We start from the raw sequence: 13,867 nt of genomic DNA on the forward strand, positions 1-13,867 counted from the left end.
ATCAAATCTTTAAAGAATCTGTAGTGTGACTTTCATAGATTTTGCTGCAGATGCTTCATGCCAAATATTTAGACATTTTATGTGTGTACTGCTACATAAATTGGGTTTTTTCATTTAAGTCTTTTTTGTTGTTATTTTCCCCACAGCAATATGAGAAGCCCCTTTCAGATATGGAGCCAAAATTACTGAGTGAAAGAAAACTCAAAATGGTCTTTTATCGAATTAAGGAAATTCTTCAATGCCATTCCATGTTTCAGATTGCGCTGGCGAGTCGTGTATCTGAGTGGGACTCTGTGGAACTGATTGGTGATGTCTTTGTTGCTTCAGTAAGCATATGCATCCAACCAGATAATCTGTTTTTATTTTATGCTTGCTATTCTATTTCCCTACCTTTCTGTCTAACTTGGCCACATAATTCCTGTGTTATCCAATGCCTGTGGCAACTGTCAGAGTATGTGTGTACCATACTGGTAAGGAAACTGACACCAGCACTTGCCTTTGGCTTGCTTGGTAGATGTGAAAGGATTATGGGCAAAATTTTCAGGTTTTGATCAAGCTTTCAGACATTTAAGTAAACAGTTTCATTTTTTTGGAAAACAAATTCACAAACCCAACAAAATTAAGATGAGATTGAGGCTTAGCATCTCTTAAGAAGGAGGTAGTCATACATAGTATGTATGGGAGTAGAAAAAAGCATATTAGGTGATGTCCTGGATTCTTGGGGTTTAACTGAGACTGGGACACAGGTAAAGAGTATTTGTAAAGCAGTATCCCACTCTTCATGGAAGTCTATCCAGTAAAGGACTGAACTACAGAAAACAAGAAGTGTCCTTGGTTGATAGAATAACATTGTTCCTACCATTGGTGTGTGGATGAAAAAGGTTGCCTGGCTGCTGGTTTGAGTGCCTTGTTTGTGGCCACCCAGCTGCTGGAAGTTACTGCCTGCTCTAAAAGAGCTGGGATATGTGTCTCTGAGTGCTCAGTCAAAATGGTTAGTAAAGATCTGCTATTTAAAGCAAACCTGCCCTGTTTTGACTGACCAAGTTCAGTATTGTTAGAGACTAGCTCTGCAGAAGAAAGGGATTACTAAGGCAATGGGCAGCAGTCTTGCCCTTCATGCTGCTGTTTTCAGGTTGCACAATCTGTCTGCTTTCTTGGTAAACCCTTACCAGCTGAAGATGGGGCATTGAAGGCCCTGGGACTTTGCTGGTTCACCAGGTCTGGAAGATAGGTAGCCATGGGATTATCAGGGGACCCCAGCAGCTGCTTTGAATCTCAGTGGATGCCCTTTGATTGCCCATAGTCCTCAGGCTCTGCCCTAGTGTTATAGACAAGATGAAGCTGTTTCTGTAAATTTGTATTTCATCATTCACAGCTGTTACATCTTTAGATTTCCAAACTGTCTTCTACAGAAATAGTATTTTGGACATCACCAGTATTGCTGTAGATCTAGCACTAAGCCAAGCAAAGCCCTTAACTCTGAGCAAGGCGAGTCCTTAACAGTCTGAATTCTGTCTAGTTATGCTTTTGGGGATCTTTTGTATTTATAGTTAAGGTTTACTCTTCTCTCTTTTCAGTTTTCTAAATCTATGGTATTGGATGCATATAGTGAATATGTAAACAACTTCAGTACAGCAGTAGGGATTCTCAAGAAAACATGTGCCACCAAACCTGCCTTTTTAGACTTTTTAAAGGTGAGTTTAATCTTAAAACAGCTGGGCTTTTGGTATAAATAAATCAGTGTAAATTATAAGTTAGGAGAAAATTTGACAGGTAATACTGCATATTGTGTGACTGGTTTTATGAACTTTGGTTTCATGTTTTATGGATTTAGCACAAAAAAAAAATAATCCCCAGAGAATTCACTTCCACTGCTGTATTTTCAAAGAATAACATGATGTTAGATCTAGGATGTATTTTGAAGTGCAGAGTAGTTTTGTTGTTGTTTGGATCAGTTTATTGGTGTTTGTATGAGTACTTGTGAAGGAATCCCTGTTTTGCCATCAGGTGAGCTTCAAATAATAGTTCAACATATGAGGCCTCTTCTTACTTGTTATTTATTTTACTTCTAACTTCTTTATTGTACTGTGCAGAGCAGTGTAACTAGATCTCAGTTCCATAACAATTTCCTAGTATTTTGAAAATTGTGTTTCCGATTTGGGATTGAAATTTAAAATTTCTGTGGAGAATACATGCTACCCTGATGAACATGATGCTTCTGATGATGTGCACAGAGTTCTACATGCAGCAGAATTCCTGTAAATCTAGGACTGATATCTTACAGAGGGGTATACAAAATACAGTGCAAGGCTTTTAGGCTACCTGTGATCCCGCTGCTTGTCCCATTCCCCAAGAGTCCTGAATTGAATTGTGCCTCTCAGAGGTACCCTGTCAAGTCTGTTGCAGTGATCCACCAAACATGGAAATTGGATGCCCTAGGCAAACTAAATGGTGAAGTTCTTAGGTTGACTTGAAGGAGGGCTGATTCCTAATATGTCTTCAGATCTTAAAATTAACCAACAACTTTTTGGAGTGTGGCCAGCATTACACAGGGCTACATGCTGGAAGCCTTTGGTCCCAGGAAGGTCAGACTCTCTATGAATGCATTGTCATTTCATAACTCTTGCACTGTTAAAAGCCAGTTGTTGCAATAGAAGCATAATTTATACCTTTCATCACTGTTTGTCACTGCTGGTGCTGGTGCTACTCAGAGCTGGGGACTGACAGATGAACTCTGACAACAGAAGATGTTTCTACACCTTCTTTTTTGTGTGTGTGTGCCTGCCAGTATTGAAGACCAGAATCTTCACTGCTGCTGTTTGTGGAGATAAGCATGGAAACAAATTGCAGTGAAGCTTGATGTAGCAATAATGGCAATTTAAGCACAATGGCAGTTCAATATTGTTTGGGGTGCTTTGGTTTTGAATATTACCTTTACTCTCCTTATTCCAGGTCAGCTGTGAATACTTCCAAATGTTGAATCCTCTTATACAAACAGGGGTTTTCTGTACAAGCAGATGAAATTTGTCTGGTTTTATCTGTCAGTCCTGACAACCAAAGTAGTGAATTCTAATGTTTTTCTTTCCAGGCATAAATCAATGTTCTTTTTGTTAGTTACCTTTAATAAAGAAAATGAAAATTTCTTTTTGTTTGCATAGCACTGAGATTACAATGTTTTTCTTAGATTTCCTTTTAAAAACATATAGGTAGTTAGAGATTTATAGTCTTTTAGCCCCAAGAAATAGAGCAGCAATAGTAAATTGCAGTCAATAAATCAACAGATCACATTTTTCTAACTTGAACAAGTTCATTACCTTTGTTGTGCTTGAAGTTAAGCAGACGTTTCAGTGCCTTGCTTATTTAAAAAGCATGGATGTGCCGTATCAATGTATGCATGTGTGCTGCATTGCTGGTGTGGCTTTATCCCAGCTGTATTGATTTCAGGAGATATTTCAGGCCAGTGACCTGCCACATTTTAATAGTGATTTTGAAAAAAGATTTAATATTTGAAAATAAAATCTTTATAGTAAATAACAGTAAGTTTACAGTACCACTGTATAAATGATGTATAATAACTTTCATTCTGTTACTGATGGAAATACATTCATGGAAGTAAATAGTGTGTGTGGCTTTCTTGCATTGCAGCAGTGCCAGGAGTCAAGCCCTGATCGAATTACACTGTATGGTTTAATGATGAAACCTATCCAGCGCTTTCCACAGTTCATTCTACTATTGCAGGTAAATGATAAATAGTCTGATTACAGGGACAGGCAGTAAATACAGTGCAGGAAAATCTTACTAAACTAGATTTACGCTTGGTTACTTGATAGGATAGATTTAGCTTCTAAATTACTTTGCAGTAAAACTGTCGTTCAAATGTGCTACTTGTTCATAACAGTTTGTTATCTAATCATACTTAAAAGTGCCATTGGGGACTTTGTGTCATTACTTTTCATTTAAGAAAAACACAAAAGGATGTAATTCATGCTTCGGATAGTTCAGAATATATGTGGGATATAGATTGAAAGTGCACTCTCTCCCTGGCTGCTTTGCTCACAGGATCTGCTGAAGTGTGGTACAACTTCCTTCTGATCTGCAGCATCTTGGTTTCCTTCCCATGAAAACTAGGGTTTGACAGGAAGTCTTCAGATCTTGTCTGAGCAGGCAGTTAAGCTGCAGGAACAGCACAGCTCCCCAGTGTAGACCTGCTCCAGACCAACTTAGGCCATTTGTAACTCCACTCAGATCATGGCATGTCCATCCCAGTGAGCGCTGTGAGTTAGTTGTGTTTTGCAGGTGCCATAGAGGAGGGAAGGCTTTGTGCTGCAGGTCCAGAAAATTACTGTGGGAGAGAGGTAGTTGTGAGGGGAGCATACAGGTGGGAAGCCATGGTGAGAGCTTTTGAGGTAACGGAAGAGATGGAATTCATTGTAGCAGGAAGCAGTAGTGAATATACTGGGAAAGGAGAAAAAATATAATTCAAATTGTGCCTACTGTATCTGTACAAAAGGGAAAGACTTTGAGAAGCTGTTGTGACCACCATGAAGTAAGTAGATTGTTCTGCTTGAGGATGAGCATGATGTCAGTGTGTTTGGAATAATAACAGTAATAAAGATAATACAATACTATTATGACAGTATATGTCAGAAAAATTTTAAGTCATTGTTTATGGACACCTACATGTTATACTATAATACTGATTTTTCAAGTTGTGTTTAATATTATGTGCGTCTTTTTCAATTATATTTACATTTGCAGTTTTTATATTTGTTTTCAAGTTCCTTCTTTGTACTTTTGCCCTATAAATGACCTGTATGTGACCCCATTCAGTATCTTTTTCAAGAACTATTCAGATAGTACAGTAAGCAATGTGCTGCCTGAATATTCAATAGGTGTTCATTGGTCTTATTGGTTTGTAGTACTCAGGTAAAGAACACTGTGGTAAACTGTACATCCTATAATCTTTTGAACTTGACTTTGAAATGAAATCTGATTTTTTTTTTGTATTATTTCCTGACAGGATATGTTGAAGAACACTAATAAAGGACATCCCGACAGATTACCTCTACAGATGGCTCTTACAGAGCTAGAAACACTGGCAGAGAAATTAAACGAAAGGAAAAGGGATGCAGATCAGCGCTGTGAAATAAAACAAATAGCAAAAGCAATGAATGAACGTTATCTGAACAAGGTGAGAAAAGTAGGAGTGTATGATGGAAGAGTTAGTTTCTGGGCCTCAAGAGATGTCTAAAACAGACATCAAAGAGATACTTGTGGATTTTTATGTAAATGTCAACAACATGGGGTCATTCTACTGGTATATTTGAGATGTGAACTTGAAGAGACTCACTGCTTAAACCAGTGCGTGCTAGAGTGAGTGTTATGCTGAAATAGCAGCAGTAGTATTAGTGTTCTGTGTCAATGCTGGATAGAAAAATCTTATTCATTTTTTCTACATGGAAAAATTCAACTTTTAATTTACCCCAGAACCGAGGAATTACTCCCATGTAAAGGAGGGAGCCAGTTCCTTATACTGCATTGATTCCAACTACGGGTCAGTTCAGGATGTGCTATTGAATGTGTCCAAGACCTGTCTTGTTTTAAGGAACATCCCAGTCTAATTCATTCGTGCATTTGGGTCATATAGTAGAAATGTCTTTAAAGAACTGTAGAAGGCATTCAGTAGGAAGGAAGGAACAGTCTTCTTCATTTGAATTTATTAGTAATTATGTGTACTGTGGGTATATATATATATATATTCTTGTCTTATTTGCATAATAAATGGTTCCTCCTTTCCCATGAGATGGGGTATAAATGCTTCAATTATTGTTTTTGTGAAGTTACAGATGATTACGCACTGGACTCGTCCTGGGATGGAGTAGTGGGGACATGCTGAAGGAGTGCAAGGAGGATTTTTTTGTGATACATAAAAGCATAGTTTTTAGGATAATAGTAGTTAACCAGAACACGTTTTTTTTTTTAAGGTATTTATCAGAAAAGGGTGCACATACAGTTTTGGAAAAATGCCAAGCAGAGTGAAACAAGTGGTGATGAAGGTGGATAGGAAATGAGGAAGTTATGGACCATTTTGTTCTCATGGTCACTACCAAAGGTGGTGTTTGACCTGTGAAGGATTAATTCATACTTGCACACAGGGCTGATTGTCACCCCTTGAAGGCCAATGGCAGGAACTATTTACGTGCCATGCATCTCTTGGATGTACAGTCTTTTTGGCAGTCTGATCTTCCCATCTGACCTCCCATTTTGGGACAGCTAGAACCACATTTAGCACTTAAATGGGCTGTGAAAGGTGGGATGAGGGAAGGAAACCACAGAAATTCTGGAGATTTTTCTTGTTGTTCTTTTGCTGGGGACCTTTATCTGTATAAAAGATTCTCAGAGCAATTACATTCCATATTAAGACTGAAAATCCCTGCAGGCCATTTTGGTGGCAGCAGAAGCTGCTCTTTCTCTAAATGAAAAGCAAATTAATAAAGAGGCTTAATTCACTTGGCAAATCCACCTGTGGGCACTTAGATGAAGATGGGAAGTGATAACCCGTTGTATTTTCATTTATTTTTTTGTACCAAATGTTGGATATGCCCTGCATAATACACAATGTTGTTTGTTTTTAAAATCTAGCTACTCAGCAGTGGAAACAGATACCTCATCCGAACTGATGATATGGTTGAGACGGTTTACAATGACAAAGGAGAAATTCTCAAAACCAAAGAACGACGGCTTTTCATGTTAAATGATGTGCTGATGTGTGCAACAGTAAATATTCGGTAAGACAATTAGCACTTTTTAAATGAATGTCCAGTTTCAGCTGGAAAAAAAAATGCGCTTTTTTATTATTGTTGTTTTTATTATGGTTAATGATTTTTTAGGAGTAGGTATAATAAATGGATAACCAGCTTTGTTGAAGTCCTTGGGATAGAAGTGCTCTGTAGTCTCTAGTTATTGCTGTGTATTAGTGTTTAGCAGAGCACAGGCACGCAAAGGTAGGATTTTTCTCCTTAAATTCCTACTGTCACACGCTCTCAAATCTGTAACTTGACATAATCTGCAAATTTAAAAATCCAAAACAAAGCACAAAGCTAATGCATGTGGCCAGAACAAACCTGGAACTCACTAGCAGAGTTCCAGCTGGGAAAAGCTTTTATCTCTGAGAGCAAATGTTGAAGGATTAAAGCTGAGGTGCTTTGAAAAAAAGCGTATTTTCATAGCATCTTCTGTGTTTTACTTGGCTGTATTACTGTTACTATATCTCTGTGCATGCCAAGGTCACACTCACATTCAAATGTTGCTTGTATCATTAATTGCTTTATGTGATGGTACATTTTGACAGAGAAAATGTGGAGCATTAATATCTTCCAAGAACAGCTTTTCTTAAGCATAATATGGGTTGCTATCTTAATTTATTACTGAAGTATGAATACAGTACAGATTTTTGTAATCATGTGAATGCTTGGTTTCATGTTAGTGAGAAATGCATGTAATAACTGCACTTCAGAAAATTAACAAGCTTATGTAAATTATCCTGTAATTATTTTCCTTTACAAATTCTTCAGTTGCTTAGTAACACCTGGATATTTTCTCATGGCTGTTTGCAAGAACATTGCTTTTAACCATTCATATTTTATCTTCTTCCATACTATTATTGTCTTGGATTTTCTGTATTTTCTCTGAAGTGGCAATGTGCAGTCTGTTTTCATTCTCTAGGTAAAAAGTTCATGGTTATGCTAAGTTTCTGGGTTTCTTATGAAGTCAACAGTTCCAGTTATCACAGCACTGTTATTCCTATGGGCATTAACTGGTCATGAACAACTTCATTTGGGATGGTAATTGTGCATGAATGTGTCATGGGGGTTTGCTGACTCCAAAAACGTTTAATAATGTTTTTCTCTAGCAGTTAAGGTTTGCTTTCCAGCCTGCTTGTTTATATAACAGTGAGTTTTTAGAGTAGTTGAATGCGCTTTTGGCTTTATTCACTAGAAAAGGTTTGTGAGTTTCTTGGCAAAAGAGTGGGGTTCCAACTGCAAGCTGTGTGTGTGTGTTCCTTCATGATTTCATGGATTGCTTTTAAGATGGAAGAAACTACCTTTGTGTCCTTTGTGATGCAAAACCCAGTTAGGAACTGAAGGAAATCATGTGCCAGATTTGACATGACCTTTATCTGGTACAGAAGTTTTTGTTCAAAATAAGTGTATGGTATAGAGTGTGCCACTTGCCTGTTTGGCTCATGCAGGATGAGCTTTATTTCTCTTCATTTTAGCTGTATAGAGGTTAGGCATCTTACCTAAGCTAGGCTTCTGTTATGACAGTGGCTTTTAAGGTGCATACCTGCAGATTTCCCCTGGAGCTGTAGACCTCAAAAGCTTTACATGTACATGTAGCTGCACAGTATGTATCAGCTCACTTCTCTTAGCCACCTTTTGTCCAGCCTTTACAGAAACAGTCCACATACCAGCAGCCTGAGGACCTCTATTGGTTCCTCTGTAGCTGGCAAAAGACATGTATTTCTACAGAGTACATGACCCTCAGAAGCTCCTTCTTCACATACAGCCTAGATGACTGGTTCAAACTGGAGACCCAACTTTTAAGTAGCAGCAGTTGGACAGGGCGGATGCTGTCCCTAGTGATTGAACAGCTGTGTCCTGCCTAGTCATGTTTTCTTTCTTCTGAACTAGATCAAAAGATTATAAATATTTACTTAAGCCGTGGCACTTGTGGGTTTTGTTCATACTTGCCTCTTTATTGAAACAAAAGTATGACTGTTGTGAATAGGTAGCTAACAACCTAAACATTAGCATTTAGGTACTGTTCTCAATAAATGCATTTTGCTGATTTCTCCCAGGCGTTTAACTTTTGTATTTCAGTCATCCTTTCTGTGAAATAGACCTCTTTTTTATTCACTTTAATATCTCTTTTATTCTTTATGACAAATATATGTGCTTAAATGTGCATAAAGGAATGAAGGAAACCAAGGAAGAGGAGTATTAATACCGTTTCTATTCCAAGTGAACTTCTCCAGTGTGCTCTTCCCTCTGACATGCCTGTTGTGATATACATTTCCTTTAGCAGTAGCTCATGTGGGATTACTCTCAGAAGCCACAACAGATCTTCTGTAAAGGACATCCTAGGTTGTGGGGCTCGGCAGAAACGTTAGCTCATAAGCCCTTGGGAGGTTATGTTGCCTTCCTACTGCTGGCAGTCATTCAAAGGTCCCATCACTCATACTTCTCCAAACATAGCAGTCACTTTGTTTGAACACTGTTTCAAAAGAATTAGGAAAATATGGAGCCAAAGTATCATCCTAAGCATTTATATTAGGATGTAAAATGCACATTGGTCTTACAAGATGGTCATTTATGCTTTGTTATAGAAATGTAGGGACTGTTTTTGGCAGTCCTGTGCTGTTTGTAAACAAGACTATCTGCACCTGCATATCTGATCTTTGCACTTCAGGAAAGGTCAGTCTCAAGAGTCAGCCTGATGCATGTGTGTGTTTCAAGTTCTGCATGGCACTCAGACTGATAAATAGCAGATTTTAGAAGCTAAAATAATAAATAGGATGGCATTCAACATAGTTGCTGTAATTTTTGCATCTTCCAGCTCTTCCTATGAAAGCAGTGGCACTGTGACAACTGGCCAGAGGTACTTACTGAAGTGGAGTGTACCGCTGGGACAAGTGGAAGTCATAGAGTATGGCAGCAGTGAGGGCCAAGGAGACAACTGCAGGTTTCCACCCCAGCACTCTGCTGAGAATGTCGTCATTAACTCAAAGCCAAGTAAGTGACAGGAGTTACTGACTCTTACAGACTTTTTTGTTAAAATCATATTTGAATTTCAGTGGGCTACTGAAAGCAAAGGAAAGCATTTTGTGCATGAAGACTTCTGTAACGTGAACTGTAATACAGCTTCTTTCTTTAGAAACTGTGAATCCATAAACTTGTAGCAAGTCTCCTCCCTTGGAACATGAATTACTCTTATTTGGCCTAGTTTAGTTTTATGCACAAATGCATATAGAGTTTTAAAGCATGAATGTGTGTGGGCATGCAAAAAGGTTATTTTGGTGTTGTGTGCTGGCTGTTCTGTTGTAGCTGGTCATACATATGTTCTTTATCCCATAGTTAAAGCAAGGAAGTTTCAATAAAAATGACTGGCTGCCCTATTGCTGTGAAATAAGAGTCTGGACACAAATAGTTACAACAAGGTAGAAGCTGCCCATACATAATATTCCATCCTTACAACATAATAATAAGTGTTTCAGAAAAAAACACTTCAATTTTCATTTCAATGGATGTTTTTGAAGCAATGTGCCAGTAGGTAATTTCCTCCAAGTTTCTCTCCAAAAATGACCTCAAGCTCTGAAGTTTGCAAGTTCTTTCTGTACTTGTTAATCCCTCCTACAAGCCTGCCAGCTACCCTCAGGATATGTATGAATTTCAAGAATTTACTTGGTAGCTAGCCTTTCATGTATAATGTTATTTTTATAGCCTGTATTTTGCCTAAATACTGTACTTTTATGTGCATTTAATATATTTAGACTGTGAGCCCTATTAATGGACTAAAAGGCACATGAATTTCGGTGCTAGCTTAGGGAATTATTTCACACTATATTTCTTTCATATTGCAGTATTGGCATAATGAATTTTCCCACAGTTGTGCTGCAAGGAGGCATAAATGTTATGCTTCAGGATGGCCTGAGGTGCAGATGCAGCATTTAATATCCCACATATTCTCCAGGATGGTTATTTTCAGATCTTCTTGTTCCCCCCTTTGTAAATAGCTACAGAAAATTTTTGTAGGTACTTACGTATCAGTTTCAAGGGTGACTTAATACTTGCAACTCCTTTTAGCATTAATGGGCTGCTCTGACAATGATATTAAAGCTCTTCTATTATCATTTACCAGCTGCTGTATTCATGACCTTGAGAGGAGTGTAATAAGGGAGCGTATTACTTAGAACTGGGAGTCTCTCTCGTAGGTGGGTGTGGGAGGAACAGCTTGTTGAATATTCCTACTGCAATTTTGTGTAGTGGCTTCACAGCTGATTATACTAAATCCTTTTCTGTCAGCAAGATCAGATGCAGAAGTGGAGCATGAGGGGAGAGAGAACAACTCTTACCCAAGTCGTCCTTTAGAACCTAATTTAGCCTCTTGGCTTTGAGGTTTTTTTCAGCTTCATGATGTTTAGTGACAATATCATGCTTTGTACATCATTTGTAGCCTCAACCTTCTGATTAAACGGCACTTAATTAGGTGAAAGATGAGCTGAACTAATTGTTCTTTTGGTAAGTTCTGATTGTTGTATTCAGCCTTCTAATAAAAGAGAACAAAAGATAAGAAATAAAAAGGCTATGAAGGATACTGGTTATACAAATGAATATATTCAGCTTTAATCAAATGTTTCTGCCAGATGACCCAACTAAAATGAATATAACCAACCATGAAAGCGGAAGAGCATAGCGTTGCTGTTTGCACCTACCGCTATGTCTGCGTTAGCTGTTATTCTGAATGTAGACTTGTCTAACTGGCCTGTATAGACAAGTTTGAATACACACCTAATCGTGTTAGTTATTCTGTAGAGTTGCCCCCTTAGTTTCAGTCTTCTTGGCTGCTAAAGATTACAGGAGCTCAGAAAGTACAGCCTTACTGTAGAGAGAAAGGGACTGGTAAGACTTTGTGCAGTGGTCCATTGTTGCTTGTTAATTTGCATATACCAAGATGCTGCATTTTATAGTTGTTGATGACACAATCTTTATTATTGTATCATTGGTGAGACTATTGGATATTTGCCACAAATTGCAAAGCACATCCCAGTGACCTTGTCGTGGTTTTAATAATATCTAATGATCAAGAACAATTTGGGATGCTGCAAGCAAAACCTTCCTTTGATGACGTAGATCCGTGTCTCAGACCTTATCTTCAGTTCATTTCCAGTTTGTAGGAACTGAAGAGATAAAGAACAATGATGATTCTGTGTAAAAGCATTAAGTAGCAGGGGAAAGTCAAGTACTTGACCCCTGTGAGGCTGATATTCTCACATTATTGCTGTGGTTAGCAAGCATTTTTATGGTTTCTGGTTGTGTCCTTGTAAGAATTACTGGTCCTTAGTTATATTTCTCTTATCGTGGCAGTTTGTTTTCTGTCAAAATCCTTTGTATGAGGAGCCAACTGTCATAAGCATATCTCTATTTTTTGCTAAATGTAGTTGATGCTTTCTGGCAGAATAACGTTTGCATCTTTAAACTATACTAATTTGCATGCTACAAAGGAATTAATAGCTGAAATTGAATTAATCTCATATGAGCTGTAATATGCAGCTGCTGAAAGGTTGATAAGTTTTATTAGTACATATAAATCAAGTGCATGCTTTACTACTGTTCTAAGGTGGAAAGCAAGGGCTATGTGAACTTGGCTTTTATGAGGCAAAATCCTCAACTTGCGGCTTTCTACCTAGCTCTGCTTTGCATACCAGTCTTTTGTCTCTGGAGGAGAACACATTCAGCGGCTGTTAAGTTCACTTTTTCTTTTTTAAGCCCTTTGTCTTTTGATAGGAGAAACTCTGTGGACTGAGGATATGGTGGGGAAAGCAGGAAAGTTTTCCTGGAGTGTATTCTGCTATGCTACTCCTGTCCTTGATGTGCTTTTGCTTTATTCCTCTTGTTCTCCCCTATTCTGAATTTCAGTATTTACTCCATGGTGGGCTTGCTTACCTGTTTGTGGGTGAGTCTGGCTACTTCTGTACCTCAGTTTCCCCATGTATAAAATAAACTGTGCTCTGGGTAGAAACCCTAAACACTGGAAGGACCTTGGACATCTAATGTGTCCAGAGAGGAGTTAATGGAGGTCACAGATCATTTAAACATGTCCATAGATAATTGGGGTCTTCAAATATCATGTTACCTCATAGGCAAATTTAAAAAGTAATCAGTGACCATTCAAATACTAGGTTATTGCTAACTATTTTTTAAACTAATTTTGTCTTTGTTGTTATTTTAGATGCTGTAAGCATTTAAAGCAAATTAACATGTTTGTTACCTTTTTTTGCTAATGTATGTTGCTTCATCCTGAATAATTTTAGTACTTGAAGGGATTTATCTGCTGGCTATTTCCTTGGGGTTTGGTTTATTAGAGGGTTGGTGTTTTTTAATTGGCATTTGAGGCAGTTTACTGCATAGCTATATTCTACAAAACTATTCCGTCAAAATGGAGAAGAAGCTGAATCAAATTTATGGAAAAAGGGCACCAAAAAAGTTAAATGTTACCTGTATTCTTCCAATTAAAAAAGAGGATGGGTGAAGAGCAATGATTAGGGCTTGGTTAATATGACATATTTTAAATACGCCTTCTGAAAATATAAAACTTATAGTCAAAAACAAATTTGTAACTTCTCAGCAAAATGTACTATATTGCACTCTAGGAGATTCAGAACCTTGACTTGCAAGTCATCCATCTATACGTAAAATCACTGAAAATACAGTTATTTATTATGCTTCTAAAATGGGAGTATAAGAGCAAAAGTCATAGAATCATAGAATAGTTAGAGTTGGAAAGGACCTTAAGATCATCCAGTTCCAACCCCTCTGCCATGGGCAGGGACACCTCACACTAAACCATGTCACCCAAGGTTTCATCCAACCTGGCCTTGAGCACCACTAGGGATGGAGCATTCACAACCTCCCTGGGCAACCCATTCTACTGCCTCACCACCCTAACAGTAAAGAATTTCTTCCTTATATCCAATCTGAACCTCCGCTGTTTAAGTTTGAACCCATTACCCCTTGCCCTATCACTACAGTCCCTAATGAAGAGTCCCTCACCAGCATTTCTGTAGGCCCCCTTCAGATACTGGAAG

At 38.1% G+C, this 13,867-nt stretch overlaps 1 protein-coding gene across 2 annotated transcripts in view; it reads left to right on the plus strand.

Moving 5' to 3' along the window:
* The window catches only part of ARHGEF10 (Rho guanine nucleotide exchange factor 10), a 110,834-nt gene that overhangs the window by 48,846 nt on the left and 48,121 nt on the right, over positions 1-13,867 (plus strand). For both annotated transcript variants that reach the window (XM_034060674.1, XM_034060675.1), the window contains 6 exons: positions 147-326; positions 1,578-1,694; positions 3,646-3,738; positions 5,021-5,191; positions 6,643-6,788; positions 9,619-9,794. In XM_034060674.1, coding sequence (XP_033916565.1) covers positions 147-326; positions 1,578-1,694; positions 3,646-3,738; positions 5,021-5,191; positions 6,643-6,788; positions 9,619-9,794 — 883 coding nt within the window. The remainder of the gene's footprint in view (positions 1-146; positions 327-1,577; positions 1,695-3,645; positions 3,739-5,020; positions 5,192-6,642; positions 6,789-9,618; positions 9,795-13,867) is intronic.

This window comes from Melopsittacus undulatus, chromosome 3 (assembly GCF_012275295.1).
Source record: "Melopsittacus undulatus isolate bMelUnd1 chromosome 3, bMelUnd1.mat.Z, whole genome shotgun sequence".
Classification (NCBI taxonomy): Eukaryota; Metazoa; Chordata; class Aves; order Psittaciformes; family Psittaculidae; genus Melopsittacus; species Melopsittacus undulatus.